Source organism: Neoarius graeffei, chromosome 2 (assembly GCF_027579695.1).
Source record: "Neoarius graeffei isolate fNeoGra1 chromosome 2, fNeoGra1.pri, whole genome shotgun sequence".
Lineage (NCBI taxonomy): Eukaryota > Metazoa > Chordata > Actinopteri > Siluriformes > Ariidae > Neoarius > Neoarius graeffei.
The window spans coordinates 89347831-89363593 of NC_083570.1; the positions used below are offsets into that span (position 1 = coordinate 89347831).

The window sequence follows — 15763 nt, forward strand, 5'->3', positions numbered from 1 at the left end:
CTTTCCCAAAGTGCATCCACATCTAATCCACCACTTGCCTGTACAGTTTCCATACCCCATAATGAGGGCAACCCTTGACAATAGATTTGTGCCTCAATTTAAAATCACAGGCATGTGAATTGCCTTTAGGGACAAAAAGTGCACTCCACACAACACCACACTGTCAGGTTTGTGCCACTATGTGCAAATGATGGAACCGCATTCCTTCTTGGTGGTTGATATGTGGTGTTATTCTTCCAGTCAAGAATCTGATGCCCTCTCAAGAAGGGTAGAAAATGTTTTATGGTTAGGAGAACCATTAGGGGTTCCAAATACTTTATGTGATATTTTTATTCTGGCCTGCAGGTGTGAATCCCACGCCCTGTTCGCTGTCCTGCCTTTGTGATAGGCTTCCCAGCCACAGATAGATGCATCTGATGTGATCACTTTCATGGACAGTACGATGACCATAAGAACTCCTTGTGTAAGGAAGGCTGGTTGTTTCCATGGATACAGAACCCACACACAACTTGCTGTGAACAACATGTAACATTGGCTGTGGCATGTGTGGTCTAATCTGAGGGAGGTCACCTATCACTGGAACACTCATGTACAGGTGGGCAAACTAAGTTGCCACAAGAGCCGATGCCATTAAGCCCAGTAGCCTAAGGCACATTTTAAATGTGACATATTGCCCTATTCAGAAAATGGGATATGAAAATATACTCATAGATCAACAAGGTAAACCAGCTGACTTTTTGTACTAAGTGTAAGAGGTTGCATGCATCAGCATTCTGAACTTGTATTTTCTGCAGTGTTCAGAGCATGCAGGTCTAGAATCAGCCTGTGTCAACGGGAGCATGATCAATCATTAGCTGTGGGTGGCAAGGAGTCAACTAGAACTGACACATTACAAGTGATGAATTTCACCTGTGTTTGATTACTGGCAATTCACGTATGTCTGTCTTTTTTGTTCTCTCAGAGGAAGCCATACCAGAGAGAGATAGAGAGTGAGAACCAAGCAAGCCAGCACCATGTGTATGTCTGTGCATGTGTGCATGTGCCCAGTTTAAGTCACTGAAAAAGGGAAAGTAAGCAGTAAATAAATGCACCTTGTGTTGTGGCATGCCTCTTTCCCAGTCCTTCATTTCCCACAAGTCTCAGATGTGTTACACAGCTATAAACCCCCCTCCCTTTTTTTGGGACTAGAAAATATCTCAAGTACAAACAGGATAGGCTCTCTTCTGGAGGTACTATTCAAGAGCCTTTCCTCTCAAAGGACCTGAGTCATTCACCCTGAGCCTGAATTGGGGTGGAGTGACTTGGAGGCTGTATCCCATGTCTATCATTGTCAATACTTAATTTGATGTTGCACACAGTCTTAGGCTGTGTTGGGATCCCACTTGTGTTGTAGGACATTTCAGGATCCTAAAGACTGAGGGTTGACTGCCACCTGTGCAATGCTGTTGCATGGAGGCTACACCCAACTGTTGGACTTTCTTCTTGTGAAGGGCTAGAGAGGTTTAGCCTCCATGCCAATATGATGCCCAAGGCCCTTTCAGATACCTTGACAGTGGAACAGTGCAGGTGTAGGGACAAGTAATTTATGAAACAGGTCATGTCCTCCTCTAGTTCAGCCTGGTATACCATAAGCATGGAGGAGACATTGAGAGCTTTTGCTGCTATGATGAATGACTGTTAACATTTCTCTTTCATGTAAGACTAAAAGATACATGCTTTGGAGGGAATGGAGGGGCCACCTGCTGTTATCAACTTCAGGCCTGGGTGGAGATGAAATGCCACTACCAGTAAGTTTGGAGGCAGGCAAGAAAGTCTATTTTCCACCATGTCCACACAATCCAGTATAGAACCCCTCTGGATTGAGTTTCTGGGAGAAAAAGATTTGCACCTTTTTGCTCTCTGGGAAGATTGGCAGAAGTGACCTTGCTGCACATTTGGCTTCCCTTCATAGCAAGAACTGGTGGTCTCTGAAAGTGCACTAGGCCAGAGAATGCCCACCTTTGCACGCTGTCTGCAGATCCCTGCTAAGAGGCATGGTGACATTTTTATCACAGGTGATGGTCTCTGAAATACTTGGCAGGTAGCCTGAGTAGATGGGATGAAGGTGGACTCCTCAAGGTCTTCTTCATCTGAAAATAAGCCCTATGATTCACAGAGAGAGTCAGCCATGAGTCAATCATGGAGCATCTACACAAGTAGGTCAGCTTTGTCAATTTGATTTCCCCAGCTTCTGCTAGTTGTAGCTTTACATTCATCTTACACAACTCTGAAAAACCTAGTGTGACTCCCAGAATTTTTTTTTTGGCCAACACGCTAGTTTGGCATGGCAGTCTATGTTGTAGGCTCCTCAAGGAGATGGGTGCACAGTGTTTGCAAAAGTTTTTTGAGGCTAATCCATCCTGGGCATGTTGCAGCCTGAGACATGAAGTACATTTGGTGTGTCTATGCCTGAAATATTGTTGCTACATGGATGCCCTCAAAGGGGAGGCATTTCTGTTTCCCTACTGTGGGATGGATCTGTTGAGAATTTATTTTGAGAAACATATTATTTGTAAGAGTTAATTTAAGTTAATATTCATAAAGCCAGTTAATGTGGGGCGGCACGGTGGCGTAGAGGTTAGTGCTGTTGCCTCACAGCAAGAATGTCCGGGTTCGAGCCCCAGGGCTGGCGAGGGCCTTTCTGTGGGGAGTTTGCATGTTCTCCCTGTGTCTGCATGGGTTTCCTCCGGGTGCTCCGGTTTCCCCCACAGTCCAAAGACATGCAGGTTAGGTTAACTGGTGACTCTAAATTGACCATAGGTGTGAATGGTTGTCTGTGTCTATGTGTCAGCCCTGTGATGACCTGGTGACTTGTCCAGGGTGTACCCCGCCTTTCGCCCGTAGTCAGCTGGGATAGGCTCCAGCTTGTCTTCAACCCTGTAGAACAGGATAAAATGGCTAGAGATGATGAGATGACAGTTAATGTGTTAAATACTTCATTAAAAAGAGGACTGCATTTCATTTGAGTGTTTGATTTGGAATTGTATTTAGATGTCTGATTTTAAGTCCAGAGTCTCGTTTCGTCAATTTTGAAGTTGTAAGAGGAAACTGCAACTTTTTTTTTGGTGCCGAAACACGGGACTGCAGGAGATAATGGCTGACGAAGATAGAGACACGGAAGAGCGACTGGACGGTGGGGAACAACGTACTGAAAATTTGAAAAGAAAGCATCGAACAATACGGAGTTCCACCATGAGACTGCTAAATCAGATTGATGTTGAATTATTGAAGGAAGACCCAGACATTGGCTGTGTGCGAGAGATGCTGGCTGTGTTGTCAGCAAAGGAGGACAGCTTGTACGAGCTTGACCGTGTAGTGGAGGAACACACTTTGCTGGAAGACATAGAGGCGGAGATTAAACTCGCAGAGGAATACAGAGACCGCATCATCAGTATGAAGACGCGAGCTCACCGAGTGCTCAGAGTGCATGAGACTGTGAGTAATGACAATCCCTGGCCTGCTTGGCTAAGTGATGTTAGTGCAAACTCTGCCAGCTCTCAGCACAGTAACCCAACAGTGAGACTGCCAAAGCTGATGATCAAGAAATTCAATGGAGATGTAAGTTTATGGCAGGAATTTTGGAGCCAGTATGAGACTGCTATTCATAGCAATGATGCCCTTTGCAAAAGAGAAAAGTTTACCTACCTGAAAATTTACCTCACAGGAACAACTGCAAAGGCAGTATCAGGACTCACACTGACAGACAGTAACTATGATGCTGCAGTTGATATACTCCAAAACAGATTTGGAAGAAAAGATCTCATTTTAAATGCCCACATGTCAAAGCTGCTGAATCTCACTCCTGTGAAGAAATCATCTGATGTCAGGGCACTGAGGCAGTTATATGATGAATGTGAAGTTCAAATCAGAAGCCTAGAGTCACTGGGAGTGGTATCAGACACCTACAGAGGCATGTTATGCCCAGTACTACTCCAGATGATGCCAGAGGACATAAGTCTTGAGTAGAGCCATCAGAGGGGAGATGAGGATGAGTGGAGGGTGCCTCATGTGCTCAACTTCCTGCAGAAAGAGGTTCAGAGCCAAGAGAGAGCTTTGCAAATGATGAGATCATATAACCAGAGAGAGAGCCAGTCTGCTCACAAAACATGCAGCAAATCATATTCAGCCAGTGACATGAAACTAAAGAAACCAAGCACAACATCAGCAGCTGCACTACACACTGCAAACCAGAAGACACCAAACTGCCTGTTCTGTGATAGTGCTGAACACAAATCTGAAAACTGTCCAGACCACCAGGTGGCAGCAAGTAAATAAAAGCTGAAGAAGCTTGGCAGGTGCTGTGTGTGTTTGGGACCCAAACACATTGCAAGGTTCTGCAGGTCAAAGGGCATGTCATGTCCTACATGTGGAGGCAGGCATCATACAGCCATTTGTGAGAAAAATGAGGCACCCCACCTGCTGTCTCTGCAAACATGGACACTGTCATTTCCTCAGTAATTCCCCATGCAGAAACAAGCAAGCCCGACAATAAGAACACTGTGCTGCTACAAACTGTCAAGGCATGGGTTGTAGGGTCCACAAGCAGGAAGATAGTCCGCTGCTTGTTAAATGGAGGCAGCCAAGGGTGTTTTGTGCATGAGAATGTGGTGAGGGCGCTGCAGCTACCTGTAACTAGACAAGGGACACTTACCCTCCACACATTTGGCTCCTCTGCTCCGACAACAGTGAAGCGCAACATAGTGAAACACAGCTTGGAGAATGTCTGGGATAAACGGCAGAGCACTGAAATAGAGACAGTTGTGACCCCTAAAGTGTGTACAGCAGTGATGAAGGTCCCTGGTGAACATACTGTATACAGAAAGAGATGAAAAAGAGAGGTCTCCAACTCACAGGCTTCCATGGAGCTGATAAACCTGAACTTTCTGTGCTAATTGGCTCAGATTACTACTGGCAGATAGTATCAGGCCGAGTAGAGAGACTGACAGAGAGCTTGGTGGTGCTAGAGAGCATCTTCAGATGGGCAGTGCAGGGCTCAGTAGCAGTGTCTAGAATGACAGAGACAACATGTATGCACATTCAGCTCAGTGAGGATGCACAGATTGACAAACATCTGCATGCATTTTGGGAGCTTGAGTCACTGGGCAACACAAGTGAGAAGCCCGAGAGCCCAGAGGATGTGGAAGCATTGCAGTGGTCCGAGGAAACCACAGTCTTCAAGGATGGGCATTACCAAGTGGAGTTGCCATGGCAGCAAAACTATCCTCCACTCCAGGACAATTACCGCATCACAAAAAAGAGGCTGGAGAGTTTGAAAAGGAAACTAAGAAAGGATGTCACACTCTACAGCAGATACAATGATATAGTGAAGGACTATTTAAAACAAGGAATGGCTGAGGATGTGCCAAGGGAGCATACATCACCACCAAGCAGTGAGACATATTACTTACCTCATCATGCTGTATTGAGGGATGATAAGGTGACAAAAAACTGCGGGTCATGTTTGATGCTTCATCCCATGAAGAAGGAAGTTCCTCACTAAATAACTGTCTTTTAACAGGACCCAGTCTGAACCCAGATATGATGAGTGTTTTGATCAAATTCAGACTGCAAGAAATTGCATACATGGCAGACATCAGGAAAGCGTTTCTGCAGATAATCACTGTCAGAAAGAGATCAGAATGCTGTAAGACTTCTGTGATTCACAGGCCCACCAACAGAGGGGAAGGATGAGAAACTGTGAGTGCTGAGAATGACAAGAGTGGTGTTTGGAGCTGCGTCAAGCCCATTCTTATTCGCAGCCACCATAAGGAAGCATTTGAAACAATGAGTCAGAACACCCAGAAGTGGTAGAAACCATCAGCTCCTTGCTTTATGTGGATTATTTTATTTCAAGTGCAAGTGAGGTGACAGAGGCTCATGCAGTGACAATAAAAGCCAAGAACATTATGTCTGCTGCAGGCATGGAGCTATGTAAATGGATGACAAACTCTCTTGAGCTCAAAGAAAAATGGCAGGAGAGCTTGATGGATGACAGTGTACAGCTAGAAATACACGGGTCAGTGCTAAAGGTTCTGAGCTTTGTGTGGAGACCAGCAACCAATGATTTTGTGTTTGACCTCAGAGGGCTGCTTGATAATCTGAAGGAAAGAGAGAACACAAAATGAAGTGTTCTGCAGTCTTCTGCTTGCATCTTTGGCCCTCTAGGATTCTTGACCCCCTTCACCATCAGGATAGAGTACCTGTTCCAAGAAATGTGGGAGAGAGGGCTGAGATGGGACGAGGAATTGCCATCTGATTTGACAAAAAAATGGTAGCAGTGGTGTTCAGAGCTCCCTCAACTGCACCAGCTGTCAATCCCACGGTGGTACAAAACACACATGCAGCAGCAGAATGATCATGATTTAAAATTACATGTATTCTGTGATTCCAGTGAAAGGGCTTACAGTGCAGTTGCTTATCTGCGGGGAGAAACAGAGGATGAACAAATGACCATAAGCCTGGTTGCATCCAAGTCCAGAGTGGCCCCACTCAAAAGGATGACACTGCCATGCCTGGAGCTGATGGAAGCTGTAATAGCAGCCAGGCTGGGGACTACCCTCGTGAAAGCGCTGCAACTAGACAGGACACAACTCAGACTATGGACAGACTCAATGATAGTGTTACACTGGATCCACAGTTCTGCTCACAGGTGGGATCAGTTTGTATCAAACAGTGACAGAAATCCAATCTTTAACCAACCCACAGTCATGGTCTCACTGCCAAGGGAAGATGAACCCAGCTGACTTTCCCACCAGAGGTCTAAGTGTGCAGGATCTGAAGCAGAGCATATTGTGGTGGAGTGGACCTTGTGTTCTGATATCACCCGATCAGTCAGAGAGCACTCAGGAGGATGTTCCGGAAGATGAGGTGAACTCTGAACTCAGATCCAAATACCAGGTTGCTGTACAGTTTGTGAATCAAGGCACAGAGTTCTTAAAACATGTGTTATGTCTGGAAAGGTACAGTAAACTAAAAACAGTGCTCCGAGTGACAGCCTGGATAAAGAGGTTTATCACCAACACCCACTCAAGCACAAAAATGAGTGATGAACTGACAACAGAAGAGCTGCATGAAGCAGGAAAACATTGGATAAAAGTAACTCAGATCTAGAGTTTCAGCCCAGAAATTGATCTTCTGGAATCAGGGAAATGCCTCAACACTGACTCCAGAATCCAAGAGCTAAAACCATTTCTGGATGAAGATGAGCTGTTTAGTGTGGGAGGAAAGCTCCAACATTCTGACCTTTCTTACAGAGAAAAGCACCCATGGATTTTGCCCAATGACCACAGATACACAGAAATGTTGGTGCAGTATCAACATGAGAAGATAATGCATGCAGGTGTATGAGACACTTTAGTGCAAACCAGACAGAGATATTGGATTTTGAGGGCATGACAGGCAGTCAAGAAAGTTGTGTTACGATTTGTACTTTGCAAGAAATTCAAAGCAAAGGCTGGACACCAGACGACTGTGCCACTGCCAAAGGACAGAATAAGAGTCACCACCATTCGAGGTCACAGGTGTGGACTTCGCAGGGCTGCTCTATGTGAAGGCACAGAGCTCCATGACAAAATCATACATAGCACTGTTCACTTGTGCTGTAACCAGAGCAGTACACTTAGAGCTGGTCTCGGATCTGTCCACTGAGAACTTTCTGCTAGCCCTGAAAAGATTAATCTCAAGAAGAGGGTTATGCAAGGTGATCTTGTCAGATAATGCCAGGACATTTGAGAGAATGGATCAGGATTTGAAGGAGCTCTGGAAAAGCATCAAAGATCCACAGCTACAAGAGTTCTTCTTAGAGAAGGGCATCACCTGGCGGTTCATCGCTGAAAGAGCAGCCTGGTGGGGTGGATTCTGGGAGAGGCTTGTAAGGTCAGTCAAAATCTTTCTCAGGAAAGTGCTTGGCAGAGCTAAACTCAAGTTTGAGGAAATGCGCACCATTCTGACTGAAGCTGAGGCCATAATAAACTTGAGGCTGCTCACCTATGTGCACATTGATGTGGATGAGCCACAGCCACTGACACCTGCTCACTTCTTGACACTAACCATCCAACAGCGAACAAGGAGGAGATGACATGGAGATGGCGATACAGATAAAGACTTATGACCAACTTCTGGAACAGATGGCGGAGAGAATATTTGCTGGGTTCGAAGTCAGCACATCACTGTGACACCCCACAGCCTTCTCTGCTGAAGGTGGGGGATGTTGCACTCATTGGAGAGGATAACACACCAAGGCAGAGCTGGAAGCTGGGGAAAATTGAGGAACTGTTTCCAGGCCGTGATGGCCTTGTGAGGTCATGTGCAGTTCGCACTACTTCAGGGACTGTTCTGCGGAGACCGATCCAGCTGTTGTATCCTTTGGAAATTTAGATAAACTGTAGTTTATCAGGGGGCGAGGTGGCCAAGTGGTTAGAGCGCTTGACTGCCAAGCAAACGGTCCCCGGTTCGAGCCTCGCCTTGGATGGTGATCTGGGGCTTGCCTCCTGTCCACCCAGCAGTGAATGGGGACCTGGTGGAAACACTGGGGAAGTTAAAGGCGACGAGGAAAGGAACTGGCCACCCTACCTCACCATGCTGACGGCCTAGACAGAGTGTGCTCTCTAACAGGCACTCCCCAACGTATGTACGAAAATGTATATGGGACTCTTTGTAGTTTATCGGGGGGGGAGGATGTTGAGAATTGATTCTGAGGAACATATTATTTATAGGAGTTAATTTAAGTTGATATTCATAAAGACAGTAAATGTGTTAAATACTTAGTTAAAAAGAGGACTGCATTTCATTTGAGTGTTTGATTTGGAGTTGTATTAAAAGGGGACTTCAATACCCATGATGCTCTCGGTGCAAAAGGGTGAACCTGATGTGAAGATGTCAGTCAGTTTGCTGTTATTAGCAGTCATGCTGTGTACTCCTCATTTGAACAAGCTACATGTATGCCTTTCCCTTTTATTTACTCACTAAAGACATCTGATTTTAAGTCCAGAGTCTCGTCTCATCAATTTTGAAGTTGTAAGAGAAAACTACAACAGGATCTGTGTTCACCATTAAAAAAAAGAAGTTTATTTTTTGCAAAACTTTCACTCAGTAGGTACTTGGAGGCTAGCAATGGAGGCCAAGGGCTAGCTGCTGCCAGTTTGTTCTCTAACTCACTTCATTGCTCAGTGACTCTACTGTTTGGAGGCAATGATCCATGTTCTTTCAAAAGAGACTTTTCTATGGTCAAGGAAAAGGTTTGGCACAAGAGCTGTTAACTTGAACTGTGGACTGTTGAGCCAAGTCACCCTGGTAGCCTAATCAAGGTAGAGTGTTCTGTGTATAGCAAAAGAGGTATTTGAATGACCAGGTGATGCAATTAAAGACAAGGTATTTGAATGATGTGCCCTTAAAAACAGGAAAGGAGTGTTTCCTCCTTGGTGCATACATTATTGCTGTCAGCTTAAGAGAGATGATATATTGAAATAAGGGCTTCTGAGGATTATACAGAGAGGCATATCCAATAATGAGATACTGAAATGAATGCTTGAAAGACAACTCCAAGTATCTGATGGATAGGCTGCATTCTTTTTTATGGTGAAGTACGTTTTCTTGGTGAACAGCAACTCTGCACATGAGACCAAGGAGTACATTTCTGTGTGTAAATCATTAGGAATGTGAGAGTATGAAACATCATAAAATGGATCAACATGGCTCTGTATAAAAACTATGCAAAGGAATGTAAGTAATATTTAATTGGTGAAGTAACATACATTAATAGAACTAAAGAAACCATTATGAATGAACAGTTCAAACTGAAAATGCACCAGGCACAGAAATTGTTTTTAATCAAATATAAGCCAAGATGTCAGTCAAGACCATGAGAAAAAAATAAATACTGAATTTCATCATATTTATATGAGCTATGAGTGCTCAACAACTTCCTGGGCCCAGTGCAAAGGCAGACTTGACTTCACATCTCCGAAAAACTGGGATGAAGCTGAAATATTAACCAAAAACAAAGAAGAATTAAATGGTAAAAAAGAGCAATTTTTGCATCCTACCTGCAGAGTTGAGGCAGCTGAGTCACTAGTCTCAGTCAGTCCTGTGCTCCTTGGTATACTAGACACAATGTATCTCGTCCCCTTTGGCACAGGTTGTCTAACTACCAGCTTTCCTTTCCTGGTCTCTGCTAGAAATAAACTGTACCAGTAGGCATCATTGGAGACCAGAGTGGAATCTGCGATGGTCGAGTTCCTCTCACTGATCACACTGTTCCTACAGGGAGGAGCAGCTTTACTGGGCTTCGGTTTCTGACACTTCAGCACAATGGTCACCAGTATGGTGATCAGTAACAGGAATGACACTGAGCCCAGTCCGATTACCAGATACAGGTTTAAATCAGAAAAGATGTCATATTCTAAAGGCACCTCAGTCATGTCAGCATAGCTTTTAAGTGCAGTCTCCACCGTGGACAGTTTGATGGTGACTGTAGCAGAGAGAGAGGGATCTCCGTTATCCTTGGCGATCACCACAAGCCGCTGGTGGCGCGAGTCTCTGTAACTGAACATCCTCATGGTCCGGATTTCTCCATTGTACTGGTCCAGGCTGAATAATGTAGCGTCAGTGTTCTGGAGAAACTGGTACGTAATCCGGGAGTTGTGCACAGAGTCTGTGTCTATAGCAATTACTTTGGCTATCAGAGTTCCTTTATCGGTAGATCTCTGTATTTTTTCCTCCACCACGGTGCCGTGTGCGCGCCATGGAGACACTATAACAGGTGTGTTGTCGTTCTGGTCCATGATAATAATGTGAACAGTCGCATTACTGCTAAGTGGAGGAACACCAGAGTCTCTGGCCTCGATGTGGAAAAGAAATTCCTTCTCTATCTCATAATCAAATGTCTTTAGTGCGTAAAGGTTACCGTTCTCTGGATTAATGGAGAACAGCATGGACATAGAAGTATTCACGATTTCCTTTTCTATTATAAAATAAACGAGATATTGATTTTCATGGAGGTCTGGGTCGTGTGCGGTCAGGGAGCTCAGTAAAGCTCCAGGTGGGTTATTTTCCATCACTTGTATAGTTTTAAATGATTGTGGAAATTTTGGGACATTGTCATTAACGTCCAGCAGTTCTAGAGTTACAGTTTCATTATCAGATAATGGAGGGTTTCCTCTGTCAGTGACGGTAAATGTGATGTCATATTCTGCAACTGTTTCACGGTCCAACGGTTCTGAAACTACGAGCTCGTAATAATTGTCGGATGTCTCTCTCAGTTTAAAAGGTAATTTATCCGAAATATTTATATCAATTTCACCATTTTCTCCTGAATCTTTATCACTCACACTGATCACTCCAACAACTGTATCTACAGCTACATCCTCTTTAATAGGACCTGAAAATGATTTAATAGAAATTTCCGGATGATTGTCATTCATATCATTTATTAGTATTGTTACCTTGCATTGTCCAGATAACGAATTGGCACCTTTGTCTTTAGCTATTATTTCCGCATCATAAATTCTGAAATCCTCATAATTGATCATTTCTTTAACTCTTATTTCACCGTTATTTTGGTTTAATCCAAACGTTGTTTGCGTTTTCTCGGAAGTATAGAGACTAAATGAGTACTCTATATCAGAATTTGTGCCCTCATCCTTATCTGTTGCATTTAATTTGATTACAAGGCTGCCAATGGGAGAGTTTTCCATGAGATTTATAGTATAACTGTCTTTATCAAACTGAGGGGCGTTGTCGTTGGTATCTAGCACACGAACAATAATTTTAGCCGTACCAGAGCGCGCAGGGGCTCCGCCATCGACAGCGGTCAGTATGAGATTATGAATAGCCCGTTCCTCACGGTCCAGAGTTCTTTTTAAAATTAAATCTGTAAATTTCGACCCATCACGCCCAGTTTGTATGTCGATATTAAAGTAGTCACTTTCGCTCAGATAATAGGTTTTAATAGAATTTGAGCCGACATCGGGGTCAACAGCATTTGTGAGAGAAAACTTCTCTCCTATTGGCGTTGATTCGGATATATCCAGATGAATGGTATCTCGACGGAAATGTGGTGAATTATCATTTATGTCCATAATCTCAAGTTCAATATTAAACATTCTTATTGGATTTTCAATTATGACATCCAGTTTTAAAAAGCATGTAGCTGTTTTAACGTTGCACAGTTGCTCCCTGTCCATTTTCTCCACAATGTAAAGCTCCCCCGTCTCTTTGTTAACATCCAAGTATTTTTTGTTGGCTACAGCATCTAGTCGCATCTTTCGTGCACGCAAGGTTTTCACATCAAGTCCTAAATCGGCTGCGAGATTTGAAACAATAGATCCCTCTTTCATTTCTTCTGGTATCGAGTAGTGAGTAACAGCAAACGCGGAGTGTATAACCGCAAAAATGAGAAGGGATGTTGCGACGTACCTCCACAACAGCTGTTTCATGATTCGGCTATCCATTGTATGGATCTGAGACATTCGTCGCCGCAAATGCAGTCAAAACAAGCGATTAGTTAGTGCAAATGAGGGAAATGAAACAGAAAGTAAAGGTATTAAGAGTGTAATTTCCATCAGCTGCATGAAGAATCAATTCTCGTGCGCATTCCACGAGAGCTATGCCGAAACAACATAAGCAACTGCAGACAAAATAATGGCCACACCAGACAAACTAACGGTGCGTTTTGCTGGTGGACAGCGACGCTCAGTGCACATACTTTTTCAATACAGAATCCTTCTCACTTTAACACTCTTCAGAGAATTTTAAAAATTACTCGATGCATGTGCGTTTATATTATAAGTTTTTGGAGGCGCCTTTATCCAGTGCGAAAGAAGTCTTTTTTAGGTGCAGGAAGGCGTCACGTTGAAGTCTTCTAAGTGATTAGGACAATTCACAGATTTTCAGTAATTGTGATTCTAGTTAGTATTGATTGATTGATTGATTGATTGATTGATTGATCATACAAACAAAACACAAAAATAAGGATTTTAGTTTTAGGTGGCATCCTAAAGGTTTGCGTAAGTTGCCACATTAAGTACAGATTTCTTTGTTTGTTTGTTTGTTTGTTTGTTTGACACTTGAGCTCGTGTTATAAATGTTGCCGTTTCCCGGGAATATCACTCGCTGGAGCAGGTGAAGTTATGTCTAAAATACCCTTAGTTGCCAGATTATTAGTCATACCTAACTTGTATCTTCATTTACATGCCATTAAATCAGGTAAACCGAGCATATGCTTGGATGCATTTGGTACGTGTTTACAAACTGTAGCTCTGTTTCGTTGTTGTTGTTTTTGTGTATGTCGTGTATAATGCGTTTCCAAAGAAAAGTAAACATAAGAAAAAAATTATGTAAGTCATCCATCCAGCCACTGGGTACTCTTGGTACCGGTCCCAAACCCTGATAAATTGGAGAGGGTTGCATCAGGAAGGGCATCAGGCGTAAAACCGTGCCAAATCTAACATGTGGATTGAAAAGAGAAATACCATACTGGATCGGTCGGGGCCCGGGTTAACAATGGCCGCCTCCGGTACTGTTGGTCAACAGGGTGCCGGTGGAAAGTATGCTACTGTTGCGCCAAAACAGAGAAGGAGAAAGAGAGGGGAGAGGCATGTTAGGAGAGAGCATAAAAGATGGAAGGGAAGACGCTTAGAATTGAGGGTAGGAACACTGAATGTGGGAACATTGACTGGCAGAGCAAGAGAGTTAGCAGCTATGATGGAAAAAAGGAAGTTGGACATTTTGTGTGTGCAGAAGACAAGGTGGAAGGGAAGCAAGGCCAAGAACATTGGAGGTGGATGCAAGTTGTTTTATTATGGAGTTGATGGAAAGAGAAATGGTGTTGGTATTGTTTTGAGGGGAGAGTTGGTCAATAGTGTGATTGATGTGAAGAGGGTGTCAGATAAAGTGATAGGCATGAAGTTGGAGATTCAAGGAGTGGTATCAATGTTGTGTGTGCGTATGCCCCACAGGTTGGATGTGAGAATGAAGAGAAAGAGTTTTTCTGGGAAAAGATGGATGAAGTGGTAGAAAGTATACTGAGGGAGGAGCATGTGCTGATAGGAGCAGATTTCAATGGACATGTTGGCAAGGGAAACAGAGGAGATGAGGATGTGATGGGCAGATATGGTGTAAGAGAGAGAAATGTGGAAGGGCAAATGGTGGTTGAGTTTTCAAAGAGGATGAATTTGGCAATAGTCAATACATACTTCGAGAAGATAGAGCAGCACATGGTGACATTTAAGAGTGGAGGAAGATCTAAACAGGTGGACTACATACTCTACAGAAGGGATAACCTGAAGGAGATTGGAGACTGTAAAGTGATGGCAGGGGAGAGTGTAGCTAGACAACATCGAGTGGTCATGTGCAGGATGAGCTTGAAAGTGAAAAAGAGGAAACATGAAATAGTGGAGCTGAAGATTAAGTGGTGGAAACTAAAAGAGGTTGAACATCAGAAGGAGTTTAGGGAAGAAATGAGATGAGCATTGAGTGGTAATGGAAGCCTGCCAGAAGATTAGGATACTACTGCTATACTAATAAGAGAGACAGCAAGGAAGGTGCTAGGGTGGTCATCGGGAAGGAGGAAGGAAGACAGGGAGACATGGTGGTGGAATAAAGAAGTGCAGGAAATTATAAAAGAGAAGAGGCTAGCAAAGAAGAATTGGGACAATCAGAGAGATGAGGAAAGCAGGTGGTTATACAGAGAGACGAGACAGAAGGCAAAAAGAGCAGTAGCGAAGGCAAAAGCAGATGCATACCAGGAGTTGTACAAAAGACTGGAGACCAAAGAAGGAGAGAAAGACCTTTACAGACTAGCTAGGCAGAGAAACAGGGAAGTGAGGGATGTACAGTAGGTATGAGTGATGAAAGATGTAAACAGAAATGTGCTGACAAACAAAGAGAATGTATTAAGAAGGTGGAAAGAGTACTTTGAGGATTTATTAAATGAGGAGAATCTAAGAGAGAAAAGGTCAGATTCATTGGAGACAGCAAATCAGGAAGCAGAGTTGGTTAGTAAGGATGAGGTGAGGACAGCCATGAAAAGAATGAAGACTGGGAAAGCAGTCAGACCAGATGGTATCCCGATTGAGGCTTGGAGATATTTGGGTGAGACATCTGTGGAGTTCCTAACGAGATTGTTTAATAAGGTCCTAGAGAATAAGAAAATGCCAAATGAATGGAGAAAGAGTGTGCTAGTCCCAATATACAAGAATAAGGGAGATATACAGAGCTGCAGTAATTACAGAGGGATAAAACTGATGAGCCACACCATGAAGTTATGGGAAAGGGTATTGGAGGTGAGATAGAGAAGAGAGGTAGCAATCTGTGAACAGTAGTATGGGTTTATGCCAAGGAAGAGCACGTCGGATGCAATATTTGCTTTAGGAATGTCAAGGGAGAAGTACAGGGAAGGCCAGAGAAAGCTACATTGTGTGTTTGTAGACCTGGAGAAGGCATACAATAGAGTGCCAAGCGATGAGTTATGGTATTGTATGGTATGGTATTGTATGGTACTGTAAGTGTGGAGTGAATGAGAAGTATATTAGAGTGGTGCAAAACATGTATGAGAACAGTGAAACAGCAATGAGGTGTGCAGTTGGAATGACTGAATGGTTGAAGGTGAAGGTGAGACTTCATCAAGGATCTGCTTTGAGTCCTTTCTTGTTTGCCTTAATGATGGACAGCTTGATGGATGAAGTGAGGCAAGAGTCACCATGGAACATGATGTTTGCGGATGATA

General features: G+C 43.6%; 1 protein-coding gene across 3 annotated transcripts in view; it reads right to left on the reverse strand.

The window, feature by feature from the left end:
- LOC132882008 (protocadherin alpha-C2-like) overlaps window positions 1-15763 on the reverse strand; it is a 40068-nt gene that overhangs the window by 12241 nt on the left and 12064 nt on the right. For 2 of the 3 annotated variants that reach the window (XM_060915175.1, XM_060915176.1), the window contains exon 1: window positions 10083-12656. The exons of the other annotated variant lie outside the window; for it this stretch is intronic. In XM_060915175.1, the coding sequence (XP_060771158.1) occupies window positions 10083-12506 (2424 nt within the window). In that variant the 5' untranslated portion in view covers window positions 12507-12656. Of the gene's footprint in view, window positions 1-10082; window positions 12657-15763 lie in introns of those variants that run through there. 3 annotated transcript variants of the gene reach the window in all.